Source organism: Lepidochelys kempii, chromosome 7 (genome assembly GCF_965140265.1).
Source record: "Lepidochelys kempii isolate rLepKem1 chromosome 7, rLepKem1.hap2, whole genome shotgun sequence".
NCBI lineage: Eukaryota > Metazoa > Chordata > Testudines > Cheloniidae > Lepidochelys > Lepidochelys kempii.
In genome coordinates this window covers 85,123,550-85,138,639 of record NC_133262.1, presented here as the reverse complement: position 1 = coordinate 85,138,639, position 15,090 = coordinate 85,123,550, and the positions used below count along the sequence as shown (strand labels likewise).

Here is a 15,090-nt window from a genome sequence, read left to right as displayed (position 1 = left end):
AAATTTGCAGTCTAAGTTCTATAAACTAAATAGGAATTGAATCAAGCAATGTCTCACCCTGACAGATGGTATATTCCTCAATATACAGGCTGGAAGTTCAAAGTTCAGAATCTTTGTCCTCCAGATGTGTTTCCAGGTGTTGAATTGTGGGGGGAGTGAGGCCAAGTCATGATGCCACTTCCCCTTTTTGTAGTTTCTTCCAGCTTGCTGGAAAGATCTGTGCTTGTGACGTGGGGGTCCGCCCCCATTGGTTAAGTATTCTCCATTGTTTATGTGCTCTGTCTGAGAAGTCTTCTGGGATGGCTGTTGGGAAAGTGCATTCCCTTTAATGGGCCACTAGCACGTCTGACTACTCCATCTTTGTACCTGAAAGGCTGGTTGTGAGTGTTCCCAACCTCACAACATATTTCAGTAACACACACATAGCAAAACTTCATAACTGCGCATACAATGATAGCACATACAATCCAAGAGGACATTAGTGTTCAACAGATCACGACTTTTAAAATGATACCTCACAAGACATACTTTGCACAAAATATATCCTAATTATATGGAGGTGGTGAATATGGGGGTTCCAGGGGTCTGCTTTGCGGTATATAGAGTGCCACGTGGGGGAGGCGGGGAAGAGAGTCCATTAAATGTTTAACTTTGTTAAAATAACTTTAGTGTGTTTGATTTGCTCACACAAGCAGGTTAAAACTGCCACTCTTCTCTGTGCCTACATATAATAATGGGCAGTGATACTTAGAGTAAGTGCTGCAGCCTTAAGCACAAGAGGGTGAGGTGAGGATGGATTTCCTGCTTGTCAGTGTGAGTGAAACTGTTTGATTTGTTTGGATGTAATGGCTCCTTTTAGAGTTCTGCAACTTCTGATTTTCATTGACATATTGGGCCTGTGGGTAACTGTGGACAGTATGAAGTGAAAGTAACTGTATAGTCTCCACAGGCTGCTGCTGATGTGAGTACACTGTAGCTATGACTTTAAGTCAAAATACAAACAGCTCATTGCTGGCCAATTCTAGTTTTAAACAAAAGCCTGTTGGTGTGTGATACAATTACCTCCAGACAGCAGTGGGAGGGACCCAGGAACCTCACTCTGTGCACTGGTGGGTGGGGAATCATAGGAGTGGAATGCTCCTGTGGAAGTTATTAGCTGCAGCCCCCCTGTGGAATACCCAAGATAGCATTAGCCTTGAAAGAAGCCACTCTGCTCACTTGGATGTGGGTGGAAGTAGAATGATGCTCTGGTGGTGTTGCCCCTTACCTATTTATTTTTAATCCCTCTTGTTCCCCTTTTTTACTGAGTTGGGCATCTGGGAAGCACTATCCATTGCGGTGAGAGTGGCATGAAAGAGAGGGTTTGCCTTCTGCAATTCACACCAGTCATAAAATGGCCCTGCCTTAAGAGCTGTGACTGAAATAATTACCTCCAAAAAAAAGGCAGCCTTCCAAAATTTTATGCCCCCCACTCATCCAGGACAAATACTTGGTGATTAATATTCTCATCCTCATCGTGGCACCAGGAGGTAGGTAATGCACATATTGGTGAATTTTCATGACACCTTTTTAACGCTGTCATAAGCACCTGTTGTGACAGGATTAAAGCTCAAGATCTTAAGTTCCTCCGAACACACACAAAACAAATAATGAAAAATAACAATCCTGTCTCTTTAATATTTTCCTTGCACCGTCCCAGTGTTGGACACTGAGACCTTCACTCCCCCAGCTTGACTGGGGAAAAAAATGGCACAGCAGTATCCATCTGTCTAGGTCAGTATATCATGTCTGCCACTATATGCCTCACAAGCTTTTAAAAACCAGAATAAGAGTCTCTCTAGTCTAGTCTCCTCTCTCTAGATGCTGAGCTCAGCTAGGCATTCATCAACCATTCACAAAGCTGGAGCAGTGGAGGCTGTTGGCTGGCATGTACCTGTGTCTTTGCAGGAGTGCATCTTCTTCTGTGTTCGTGAGGAGCCGGTTCTATTTCTACCCATGGAAAACGACTTTGTGCCCTACACACCAAGAGGAAAGGAGAACTTGCATGAAAACCTGCACAGCCTGCCAAGAGGGGTCAAAGTTGACAACATGGAGCTTGCAATTCGGAAAGAGGTGATTGGGAGGCATAAGGAAGCTGTTCCACTGTGTGAAATAGCGGGACCTGGGGTGTCTGTCAGTTTTGGTTTTGGGGACTGAGGTGAACTGAGGTGTGTGTTTGGCAGGGAATGGGGACAATTGATTGGAACCACCTGATAATTCTGTTACACTGTATAGTGGAGGTTTTTTTCACTGTCCAGTGGGAAGTGACCCTTGGGAGGGGCCATGATTTTTATTTATATATAAAAAATCATTTCTCCGCTTTACTTGGTGACTTTTAATGGCCAAAAAATAGAGGCTAAAACCCCACAGAATATTACATTGCACTTTGTTCCTGGCCTAAAGAATCCCTGCTCTGGGCCCTTACCCAGCTTTGCAAGTAAACCAAAGTCCTGACCCACAAGCATCCATGCTATTCCACCTTTGAACACCTGTACAGCTCTCCCATTGTGTCTCCACCTAGACCTCCAGCTGCTCTCATGCCTGCTACTTCAGTTCTAGATCTGCACACAATTTTACCAATTCACCTCAGTCCTTATATGCAACATCCTCCTTCCTGTTCCAGTCCTGAGCCTCTTGTGAGTGGGCACTGCCCGTTGTGCCAGATTGTGTAGCATGAACAAACTTCTAGTGACCAATATGTTGAGCCCAGTCAAGTTGTTTGTTTCCTTTGTCCAAAACAGCACATGCTGTATATAAGCACTGCGATTCCCATGTGCTGCTGGGTTGGTGGAGTTGAAAATGGGGATCAAACTGTAAAGCAGTTGTTTTAAACGTGGTTTTGTTGCATTTGTTTACTGAAGATACATGATTTTGCTCAGCTGAGTGAGAACATTTACTACATCTATAATGACATTGAACACTTCAAAGATGAACCGCACTCCGTGACCATCCAGCGCGAAGAGGACATCCATGTGATGGAGGAGGTGTACAAGCGGCCTGTCTTCCTGCTGCCATTTTACAGGTAACCCACAGGCACATAAAACATTCCTGGCCTTTAAATCACCCACATAGTTTGGCAGCGTCCTCTTTTTCTTTTCTGCTCTTTCTTTTCTCTTCCTCTGCATGTTTATTTAAAAAAAGTTTTATTTATGCCATGCCAAGGGAATCAATCAAATATTCAGTCTTATCAATACTTTTCCTAAAGTCCCAAAACTGTAACATAGACCTGGTGTTCTCATAAATGTACTTCTGGGTCATGCTCCCAATCTCCCAGAGGTCACAGGTTCTGTGGTTTCAACATGTAATAACTTGAGCTCTGGTTAAAGAGAAGGAAGGAAGAGTCCTTCTGTCCAGCTGGAGAGCAATACTGATGGGAAGTTTTGTCCAGTCCACCCTATTGGAAGAATGGAAATTGTGTTATGCAGCGTGAAGGGTGGGAAGGAGACTCAAACAACCCCCAGCATAGATGTGCATTTCTCCTACCCCCATAAAACCATGCTGTTCTCCGCCCAAAGGATGAATGGCAGAAGCACTCTACTTTTATAACCATGAAAGATGCCCCAAAACATGTGGATAATCCTCTTCTAAATTGAGAAACACAGTGACCATTACTGAATACATAACTATTTTTAGAGTCGTTCTTTTTACATCATTCTTCTTTTAAGTGAGGCCCTCACACACATCAGAAGGCAGCATTTCCAGTTGTCTGTGCTCTAGAACTTTATTAGAGTGTAAAATCTGCTTATTTTCAATGAATGGCATTTTGCTCACATCCTGATGAATGTCTTTTTACTGTGTTTGGCAGGTACCATCGGCTGCCATTGCCTGTGGATGGGGCACCTCTAGAAGCACAGTTTGATGCTTTCACCAATTTCCTCAGGGTAAGGACTGCAGACTGTGGAACTGCAGAAGGTGTCTCACATTAGCAGCTTGGAGGCAGTCAGAGTTAAAATATCAGATTTCTGTTAGCATGACCAGAAAGACTAGCAGCAATTACTTCACTAACTGTCACCTGTTTGTTGTTTATTTCCCTCCAGAGAAGCTACTTGGGTCAGATGCAGCATCTGATTTCTAATGAGGTTTCTGTGTTTTTTTTTAAGGCAGGTTCCCTCCTGAGATAAATCTTAAGGGGGTGGCAAATGACTTTGTCAAGGGCACATGAGTCAGTGGCTGAGCCTGGGTTAGGGCCAAGGACTCCCTGAGGTCAAATGTCTTAAGCAGAAGACCAATGGCCTGCTTAATGTGTACGTGTTGAATGGTTTTAATGTTAGTTACCACAGCTCCAGATCCACATTCCAGTCTGTTGGCAAGCTTGTGTGTCTGTTTTTAAACTTCTTTTGAAGCTTCTAGCTTTGTAGTAGCTGGCCAGAAATACAGTGTGGAACCCCTGTGCTTCGGGAAGGAGCACCTGTCATGATGAGCAACGGTATGGTATAGTTGGATCGAATCCAGTCCCAAAATGGCTTCCAAAGTTACTGATGGGATTGATCCAAGCTCTGACACACAAGCGCAGCGTGTGAGAGATGCCAAGAGCACAGCACTCTGGCTCTTTATTGCAAAGTTCTCAGGAGTGATTGTTTGTCTCCAGGGCCCTTAAAATATTTAAAATAACTTGAGGTCTGAAAATCATGTTTGGGATACTCTACATTGCTGATGCACATCTGGCTTGGGTTCATAGTGGTCAAAAGTTTTTGCCATCTTGTGACTGTTCATTGGCCTCTGAATTGAGTTGGAGGCCTTAGTTCTGTTCCTGGTTAACAATGGCTTTCATTATATTTGGCACTATGGTGGGAGAGTGATCCTTAGAGGTGGTCTCTTCAGGTGAAGGTGAGGTACGTTGGTGGGACATTGCAGGGGAAGCTAGTACTGCTACTGCTTGATTTGTACCTGTTCCATGGATAAACAGAGGGATTGAGTCTTCAGGGCTGCTGTTCTGGCGCTTCTCACCAGATAACTCTCTCACACAAATAACCACTCATCTTTTGCCTGGCCCAACCCCTGTGTGTGGCTGTACAAAACACTAGCCCCTAGGAAAATGTGTCTATTTTGTGTTAATTTCAAAAAAGATTTTTTTTTTTTCAGTAGGATTTAAGGGGAGTGGAATGAACCTTTTTTCTAGGAACCAATGAAAATGTCACTAATGCTTTCTTGGCACCAAAATCTGCCTTAGAGTGAGATTTTTTTGTTTAGACTCAAGTTGTCTCAACCCTAAATGATAAACAGCTGCTTTGAGTTCATTTTGCTTCAGATGTAGTCACATGTTCTTGCTTTGACGCAGTGATTTAGAAAAACTGGGCAACCTGTGTTTATCTTAGTTCCTTCCTGTTTGAGGTGCACACTGAGGGCTTGTGTTCTTCCAGAACATTTTCCATCCTGCTTCATGTTCTTTCACGCATTCTCCTTTTTGCTCTGCCTTTTTTGGAGCATATGTGCTGGATGTAGCAGGATGCTTGCTCAACTGATTGGAAACATCACCATTTTTGTACGCAGAGAGCTCTGAGTGCTTCTTGTTCCCAAAAGACCAATGAAATACAAAATCTATTTTCTCTTTTCCTCCACCATCTCCCACTCTGCCTTTTTTCTCCCTAGACCATTTACTTTAGCCATTAATTTCTCTGCTGTTTGTAATTCGGATAGAATGTCTCCAGATGTCTTGATCCAGGTATGGTAGCTGCTTTTGGTCTAGGGCTCATTTAACCACTTACTCCTGCTTAATTCTCGTCAGTCCTGTAAATTAAGAGCTGCTGTGCTCAGTATGACATTCTGAAGAGTGCAATCAAGACCAGTGAGGGGCTGTCTCACCCATGCCTGGCAAACTTGGGTGTGTCTCAGTGCTTTCTGTCTCCCACCTTGGCCACTCACAAACAGCCTTTCAGCATGCAGGTAACACACTTGGTGTCTGTGTATAGCTGCAGATTGCCAGCCACACTTCAGTCACACTCTGGGTTCCACCAGCCTGGGTTACCACTTGCAGCGTATGGCATATTGTTGCATTTTGAAAGCTAGGGGTATAATTAATCTGTTGTAATTCCACTGACTACAGGGGTAAAATTGGCTTAGTAGATTTAATTCTTTTTCTGTACTGCTGCAAAAATATCGTATGGCTTACATTGTTCCAGAAATCCCCAGCAAACATACAATTAGTTATTGTTTGTTCCCTGCACTTTAGTGTAACAAAAACTACAATGAAAAGAGAAATTGAAGGCTTAAGCCATAAAACAAGCAGGTCAAATGTATAATTGAAGTGACAGAGCAACACAATAGGTACCCAAAAGCTGGGCTGCTAAGGAGAACCTGGTGTCTGGTGGAGAGATGCAATAGATCTGCTCTACTCCTAAAGCCAAACAGAAAGTAGCAGGTCAGTGGTGATAGAGGAGGTTTACCCGGTCTAAGATGATCACACCATTATCTGTCCCTGGTATTACAGACCTAAGGGACAGCTCTCTGCTTATGCAGCACTGCGTGAACATGAAACAGCCAAAGGAGTGTGAATGTGACCCAACTCATTTAATTTCTGTGTGCCTGTTTCCTTATGTGAAAATGACGCCGATGATATTGATCTCCCTTTGTATATTAATGTTTGTCTTATAAGTACTGAGCTGTGTACTATTGTCTCCTTCCTGCTTGCATGTATTCACTGTGAAGCATTTTATGATGCTCTGTGTGAGAGATGATACATTTGTCTCTATCTCAATTATAGGAGAGTCCAAACCTGCTCCTGCTCCAGGACCCCAGCAGACTGCCTCCTGCTTTACTCTTCAGCTGCCAAACTGGTGTTGGCAGGACCAACCTTGCCATGGTGTTAGGCACTTTGGTGCTTTATCATCGGAAGGGGGCAGCACAGAAACAAGAGTAAGCATGCCTTCATCTCCCTCCCCTTTTAGATAGCTGGTGGAATGAAATGGGGAGGAGAGTGCCAAGGGCTTCCTTTAGTACCAGAGCTTCTTAAATAACTAACTTGTATTTAAGAAAACCCTCCCATGTTAATTGCTAAGGGTGCATGTATTGAGGGTGCTTTTCACAGGAAGAATTGAATTGCTGTAGAAATTCTTATAAATTCTTTTGTAAAAGAAAATTTACACTCAATGCTGCGGCTGCACCGGTGTAGCATTTTAGTGAAAACACTCTGTGCCAACAGGAGAGAGTTAACCCGTCAGCATAGTTAATCCACCTCTGCAAGATGCAGTAGCTACCTCAGCGGGAGAACCCTCCCACTGATCTAGTGCTGTCTACATCGGCGCTTAGGTTGGTATAACTGGGTTGCTCAGGGGGGTGTGGATTTTTTCAAACCCCTGAGCGATGTCGTTATACCGAAGTAATTCTGTAGTGTAGACCTAGCCTTAGTGTGATCTCTCCGACAAGAGACACGCTGACTACAGGCTCAGTTCAGCCACCGCGCCACGGCTATTCCATTCCTGGTCTTTCTGCCCACATGACCTTCTCCAGAAGCCAGGCACAGTCTGTCCAAATCACTCTATCCGCAGAGAGTGCACAAGGAGGGTAGGTGCTTGGTCTCTGTATTAGAGACCGGAATGTGAGTAAAGGTATTGATGATTTAATTATATTCCCATTAAATGACATTTGGGGCCTGGGGCCCCCTTCATTAACATATTTGGGAGAGTGGGGCCTGCTCCCAGCAATAGCACTCTTGTGGGGGTATGGAGGGCTATTCCCCACAAGAGCACCTTCCATCCAGTGCCTGATTTACTGGTGTGCTCTAACAGCTTATACACCACAGTGAATAGAGGCTCCCAGCCCGTTTATAATACACTCCCCTCTCTGGACCACTCCTGCAAGAGCTGCTTTAGGACTGAACATCTCCATACCCTTATCTGTAGCTTCCCCCAGGAGCAGTTCCTCCTGTCTTTCTGAGGAAGGCTTGCAGGTGGCAGCAGCTCAGACCTTGAAGCTATGCTGTCTGTGTAGACTCTGTCTGTGTAGACTCAGGATGATGATTACCTGCCAACAATACGCATCCTGGAGGAAAACAAAAATGAAAAATATGGACAGTGTGCTCATGGGAAAGGGATTCTAAATATACATAATATAAAAATAGTACAATCAAATGGATGGATGGTATCCCTTTAATCCAAAGTCATTTCCCTATTTTCAACATAGAGCAAACTATTAGAACCTTTCAAAATGGAAGACACTTGTAAGCTCAGCTACTGTACACAATCTTGCCTACTGGGTGCTAGGTTGATTGGATGAATTATGTGAAACAGGATAGTTTCCTTTAAGATTTTAAACTGGCATAAATGTAAAAGGAAAGCAAAAGGAGGGAGAGAAGCGATGGAGATTATTATAACTTCGAACTTACTCTGTTTCTTTCCTTCCTTATTTACAGCCTTCCACATCCTGCTAATACTTTGTCCAGGGACCGATTTTGGGTTATTCAGAACTTTATTGACATGGTACCAAAAGGCCAACAAATCGTTGAGGAGGTAAGCGTCTGTCTGTGGCTGGGCTTACATTTGTAGGTATATCTCATGCTGGTGGCCTTCAGGCAGGTGTATAGCCCTTGTGTGGAAGGGATGTGTCTCTGAAAGTGTGTGTGTGTGTGTGGGGGGGGGGGGCGGGGAAGGGAGAGACTCAAACAGGACCAGCTGGGAGAGGGTGAAATCTCATCTTTTGCCTTCAATTACTGAATTCCCTTTTGATCTCTCCAAGGTGGACAGTGCCATTTCCTGCTGCTCTGAAATGCATGACATGAAGGAAGCCATCTATGAGTATAAGAAGAAATTGGAAGGGATTGGAGAAGATTACCAGATTCAGGTACTGTAGGGAGCCAAACTACAGAACCATGGTGCCTATTGAAGAGAATAATTCATATTTTGTTAACAAAAAACAAAAAATCTAGTACTAAGAGAATAGGCACCTTTTTGGAGTGAAATGCAAATAGGCTAATGCAGGTGATGTACTTATTTTAAAAAAATCTGGGGTGAATTTTGCGCTGATGGAAGTTACCAGATTGACAACTCTCCTTGCTTTGTTTAGCATTTTAAACAGTAGCTTGATTATTTGCAGAAGAAGAATTTCATGGCCTCTAATTTAGGATGGGTATCAGCCCATCCATCAGATATTGACCTCTCTGGGCAATATCTGTATCAGACTCATGTTTGTGCTGACAGGTATGTCTCTAGGAGCACTAGATTGGGACTCAGGAAACCTGGATTCTGTTCCATGCTCTACCACTGCTTTGCTGAGTGATCTTAGGCAAGTCACATAGCTTCCCTGTGCCTCATTTCCCCATCTGTAACATGTGTATAACAAAACTGACCTTGCATAAAGCACTTGGAGATCTGTGGATGAAAAGTGTTGTATGTGAGCTAAGTATTGTTGTCGATCCCTAGTAATTCAGACTGACTGTTTTATAGGGATTCTTGGCAGTGTCATAGTGAGAGCTCTGTCCTTCAGTATGACATGGGGGCAGGAGTGACACTGGTGATGGAGCAGCTCTTACGTCAGATTCCTGTCTTATTCCAGTTTACAGACTAAATACTAAAGTTCCTTCAAAAAATGTGGGTGAGAATACAGTGCTTGTGTTAACTTCTCCCATGTAGTTCTGCCAGTGCTCGTCTTTTTCCAATCCTGGACTTCCCTTGAGCAGAGGCTGCCTCTTGTGCCAAATGGTGTGGGTCTCTTTGTGATGTGGGCATTTGAGACAACCATACTCATTTTACCTGTGGCCGTGGAGTCTTTAACCTACATCCCCAGATAGTGAACTTGTCATTTATTAGAAGCAAGTTACAGGGTGAGTGAAGAATTGAAGAAAGGATGGAAAGATGGGAATACTATGTCATTTTTCCTTTTGAAGTCTCCTGTGCTTGAAGAGATAAACAGGATGTACTATGGAGTTCGGGTGTAAACGAGAGACACTATAAACACAGATGATATATGCTATTAGATTGTGTTAAAAGCCAGAAGACCATTTTTTGGCCAAAGGTTTATGCGGAATACAGAAGGAATGTTCCTTTCTTCCAAGAGAGCACTTTGGGAAGGAAAATTCTCATTCCTGCTGATGAGGTGGTGATGTAGCTGTCTGAGATGAGGTGGTGTTGTGTCAAAATACACAGGTGTGATTTTATCCCCCTCAAAAAATGAGGTGTGTCTGAGGGAGGAGGCTTTCATGACGTTGTAATGTAAATGACATGCTCTTTACTTTATTTCACTGACTTTATTTATAACACTGACTTGCTTATGCCCTGAGGAAATATTTGTGATTTTTTTATTGTTGCTGGGGTATCCTTAGCTGCTGGGTGATTGCAGGAGTGGTTCCTTTTACAACTGTGTGTTTGAAAGTTATCAGGAGTGCCTAGAGCCAGGGATAGGAGCTCCTGTTGTTGGTTGTGTAGAGCACAATGAATCCATAACATCATAATAGTAAAAGAGCATTCAGGATTAAGCTGCCACTCTGCTTGAACTCCTGCTGCTGCACCTCTGAAGACCAAGGATGGGATAAAGCTTTCTCTTTCTGCTTCCCTTCCAATCTTGGATGAAGTCAGAACTATAATATTATTTCATTAATTTTTTGTTGTACTGAATTTATGGGTGTGCTTTATAATTTACGGTATTAGGAATAAGTCATTTCTGCTACCTTTTGACTGGGACTGATCTCTTACCCTCTCATCCCACTCCAGTGCAATGTGGATGAACCCTATATAATGCAATTAAAAAGAAAAAGCATCCTGTTCTTCCTTTTGCTGAAATATTCCCGATCGATTGACAAGAAATGGGAAATTATAGTACTTGCTGGAGGCAAATACCACGTGAGAGCACAATCAGAGCCATATAGCACATTAGTGTAAAACCAGTGCTCCTCCATTGACTTCAGAGGTGTTATTGCTGATTTATACCAACATATGAGGAGACTCACTATCGCATATGCCACCACTTAAGACCTCCTCTCTTCAGCAAACTACATGTTCTATCCTTCTTGGGGAGGCTTTATAGAAGACTATCTTTTTATTTTATAAGGCTGTCCCCTGGGGACCTTGGCTGCTACCTCTATTTGTAGGCGCACCTTCCTAAGTGGGGTGGATAGGATAGGCTGTTTGTTTTCATTCTGCCCATGAGGGAGCATGAGCTAGGACCTGACCAGTCAAGTAACCTCTTAAATGGCCAGGCCAAATGATCCGTAAAATGGAATCTGACTGTATCTAATTTGGGTTTAATTATCACTGATGCTGCTGTCTGCCAGTCATCCCATCCTTGATCCAATGGACAAGAAAACTTGCATTAAACAGTTGGTGCTGCTAAGCCGGCATGTGGTTGGCAGGGATCTGGTTAATAGGGAAGTTAATTGTCTTGTGATGCATGACTGATTTTCTATCAGTTTGATTGGGATTCACATCCATTTTAATTTCATACCTCAAATACCATGTACTAGTTAACGGCAATGGCTCAAAGCAGATTTACACTTTATTGCTCATTTAAAGCAAGGGATATCAGAGTAGCTCAAATGTTCCAATCAGTGCTGCTTGTGGCAATGTTAAAGTGTGCACATGGTGCCATGGATTAAATTGGTATCAACCCATTGAAATCAATGGAGCTATACTGAGTTACAGCAACTGAGCATCTGGCCTATAGCAAAGAAAAGATAGGAAGAATAGTAAGAGGCCAATATGGCACCATCAGGAGTTCTTTAATTACATGAAAATTAAAGGAATTCCATAAAAAGTGGAAACGTGGACAAATTTCTAAGCACAAAAGAACAGTGCAATCTGGTAGGGATAAAATCAGAAAGACTAAAGGCTGGTCTATGCTACCGCGGTAAATCAATCTAACTTACGCAACTTCAGTTCCATGAATAATGTAACTGAAGTCGACATAGTTAGATCCACTTACCGCAGTGGCTACATTGTGCTGTGTTGACGGGAGAGCATCTCCCGTCGACTTCACTTGCGCTTCTTGTGGAGGTGGAGTACACAAATTGATGGGAGAGTGCTCTCCCATCGATTTAGCATGTTTTCACCAGACCAGCTAAACTGACAATTGCTGTATCAATTACAGCAGTGCCGATCTACTAGTAAGTGTTGACATGCCCTAAAGTGCAGAATGAGTACATTAGGAGGAAGGGAAAGATGAAGGAAATTGTAGGTCCGTTACTTAGCAGAGAAGCAAAACTAATGATGGAGGACACCAAGAAGGCTGCAGTATTTAATGCCTATATTGTTTCTGTCTTTATTAAAAAGATTATTACCAGATGCTTAATACAATTAATATTAATACCAAGGGAGAAGGATCATAAGCCAGAATAAGGAAAGAACAGCGTTCAAGAATGTTGAATAAATTAGATGTATTCAAGTTGACAAGGCCTGACAAAAATTCTTCCTAGGGTACTTAAGGAAGTAGCTGAAGCAATCTTGGAACCATTAGCGATTATCTTTGAGAACTCATGGAGGATGGTGTGGTCCCAAAAGGCTGGGGAAGAGCATACATAGTACCTATTTTTAAAAAGGGAACAAAGAGGCCCTGGGGAATTATAGACCAGTCAGCCTAACTTTGATACCTCAAAAGATACCAGAACAAATGATTAAACAATCAGTTTGTAAGCACCTAGAGGATAATAGGGCGATAAGCAACAGGCCGCATGATTTGTTCAGAAAAAATCATGGACACCAATGTAATTTCCTTCTCTGACAGAGTTACTGTCTTATTGGATGTGGGGAGCAGTAGACGTGATATATCTTGATTTTTAGTGAGGCATTCTTATAAGCAAACTGGGGAAATGTGGTCTAGATGAAAGTATTATGAGGTGGGTCCACAACTGGTTGAAAGACCATACTAAAAAAGTAGTTGTCAGTGGTTTACTGCTAAACTGGGAGGATGTGTCTCGTGAAGTTCTGCAGGGGTCTGTTCTGGGTCTGGTACTTTTCAGTATTTTCATTAATGACTTGGATAATGGTAGGGTATTCTTATATAGTTTGTGGATGACACCAAGCTGGGAGGGTCTTCAAGCACTTTGGAGGACAGTATTTAAATTCAAAATGACCTTGATAAATTGAAGAATTGGTCTGAAATCAGCAAGATGAAATTCAGTAAAGCCAAGTGCAAAGTTCTGCACTTAGGAAGGAAAAATAAAATGCACAACTACAAAATAGGGAATAACTGGCTAGGTTGTCGTACTGCTGAAAAGGACCCAGGAGTATAGTGGCTCGTGAATATAAGTCAACAATGTGACGCAGTTACAAAAAAGGCTAACATCATTCTAGGGAGTATTAACAAGTGTCATATAGAAAACATGGCAGGTAATTGTCACACTGCTTGGCAGTAATGAGGCCTCAGCTGAACTATTGTGTCCCATTTTGGGCAGTACACTGGAAAAAAATGGACAAAGAGCAACAAAAATGATAAATGGTCCAGAGAACCTGATCTGTGAGGAAAAGTTAGAAAAACTGGACATGTTTGTTTAGTCTTGAGAAAAGAAGACTGAGAGGGGAACATAAGTCTTGAAATGTGTTAAGGGCTGTTATAAAGAGGAGGGTGATCAACTGTTCTTCCTGTCCACTGGAGGTAGGACAAGAAGTAATGGCCTTAATCTTCAGCAAGGAAGATTGAGGGTAGATTTTAGAAAACTTTCTAACTATAGTTAAGCTCTGGAATAGACTTCCAAGGGAGGCAGTGGAATCCCCATCATTGGAGATTTTTAAGAAACAGGTTAGGCAAACACCTGTTGGGGTTGGTGTAAGGATCCTGTCTCAGCATGGGGAGATGGACTAGCTGACCTCTTGAGGTCTCTTCCAGCCCCATATTTCTATGATTCAGCAATAAAAGTGTTTGATGGCACTTTTGTGAGTCTTCTCAGAAATTCATGAAATACCGGTTTCCTCCTCCCCACTGCCCTGCCCTTGTTTTTAGGAGAGTTTGGAATATTTCACTGCCCAAAGAGGAGTTGTACAGCACATGAGTAACACACTATCTCAGTGGGCATTCTCTGGTAATTCTTGGCATGTGTTCTTGGCTAACCAGTGGAGATGCTTCACAGTGCTGAATATGAGAGAACAGCAAGGTGAGGATCATCTTTCATTCATGTTTAAGCTTCAGGGCAGAGAGTTAGAAATCTCCCTCTGAGTCCAGAGGGTTGCTTGACTTTTTCATCCACTTTATATCCCCAGCCTTAAGGCTTCGTGTCCTTGCAACCATTCTTCCAGCAAGGGGTGACTGGATAGGACCCCCCTTTGAAGTCTGTCAGTATCACTCCTTCATGACCTTCCACAGTCAGTGTTGAGCCATGTGGTATGTCTCCATACCAAAGGGCTGAATGTGCTGCCTCTGAAGTTCTCCCAGCCTCTTTTAGCCAGGCAGCAAGAGACATGCATTGGGAGTTGGTGCCTCAAGTGTTCAGCTTTGCTGATGAGGTCTCTCAGCCAGGCTGATCCAAAGGTGATCTTTTATACCAGACAAGGGGCCTCCAATTAGGGCTAAGTGTTCAGAAAAATGCACCAGAACTGTCTGCACAAAATATGTCCCACTGGATCTTCACAGATAGGTTCTTTTGCATATAGATGCCTATTTGCATGTACAGTTGCAGGAGTGTTCTTCTAAGTTTCAGGCACAATGTAGATATCACTTTATGAAAGTTTGGCCGTAGCTATATATCAAGTGCTTTCTTCTTCTGCTGTTTTAAAGAGAAAAAGCTGACACATCCTGCTGACAGGTGGGCTTTGGAACTCAGAAACTGAAAGCTGGAATCTGAAATGCTCCCATTTACCATTCTTTGGGTTGGTGGCATTTGAAGGAGAACTCCTCTTCCTAGTTTGGTCTTTGACATGGGCAAGAGGATGGGTTTTTTACCCATGTGGGGGATACAGTTTTTGTTTTGTAAAAGCTAAAGCTACCTGAGACCCATACCAAGCCCCCACTGCAGTGATTTGCTGTGGAGGGAGATGGCTGGTATATATCGTTACTGACAATGGGAAATAAACCTTCAGGGATTACTGTAAATTAAACAAGAGGAGTGTTTAATTGAAGTTCAAATGTAGCAATAACACTTTTAAACAATGGAAAGTCTCCAGGAAAATTTGCTTATTGGACATGAACTGCATTTGG

The 15,090-nt window shown here is 42.8% G+C and overlaps 1 protein-coding gene across 5 annotated transcripts in view; it reads left to right on the top strand.

Annotated features, from left to right (window-relative positions):
* Window positions 1-15,090, top strand: part of PALD1 (phosphatase domain containing paladin 1) — a 193,048-nt gene that overhangs the window by 76,792 nt on the left and 101,166 nt on the right. For all 5 annotated transcript variants that reach the window (XM_073353587.1, XM_073353590.1, XM_073353589.1 and 2 more), the window contains 6 exons: window positions 1,948-2,112; window positions 2,901-3,061; window positions 3,845-3,920; window positions 6,740-6,891; window positions 8,387-8,483; window positions 8,710-8,814. In XM_073353587.1, the coding sequence (XP_073209688.1) occupies window positions 1,948-2,112; window positions 2,901-3,061; window positions 3,845-3,920; window positions 6,740-6,891; window positions 8,387-8,483; window positions 8,710-8,814 (756 nt within the window). The remainder of the gene's footprint in view (window positions 1-1,947; window positions 2,113-2,900; window positions 3,062-3,844; window positions 3,921-6,739; window positions 6,892-8,386; window positions 8,484-8,709; window positions 8,815-15,090) is intronic.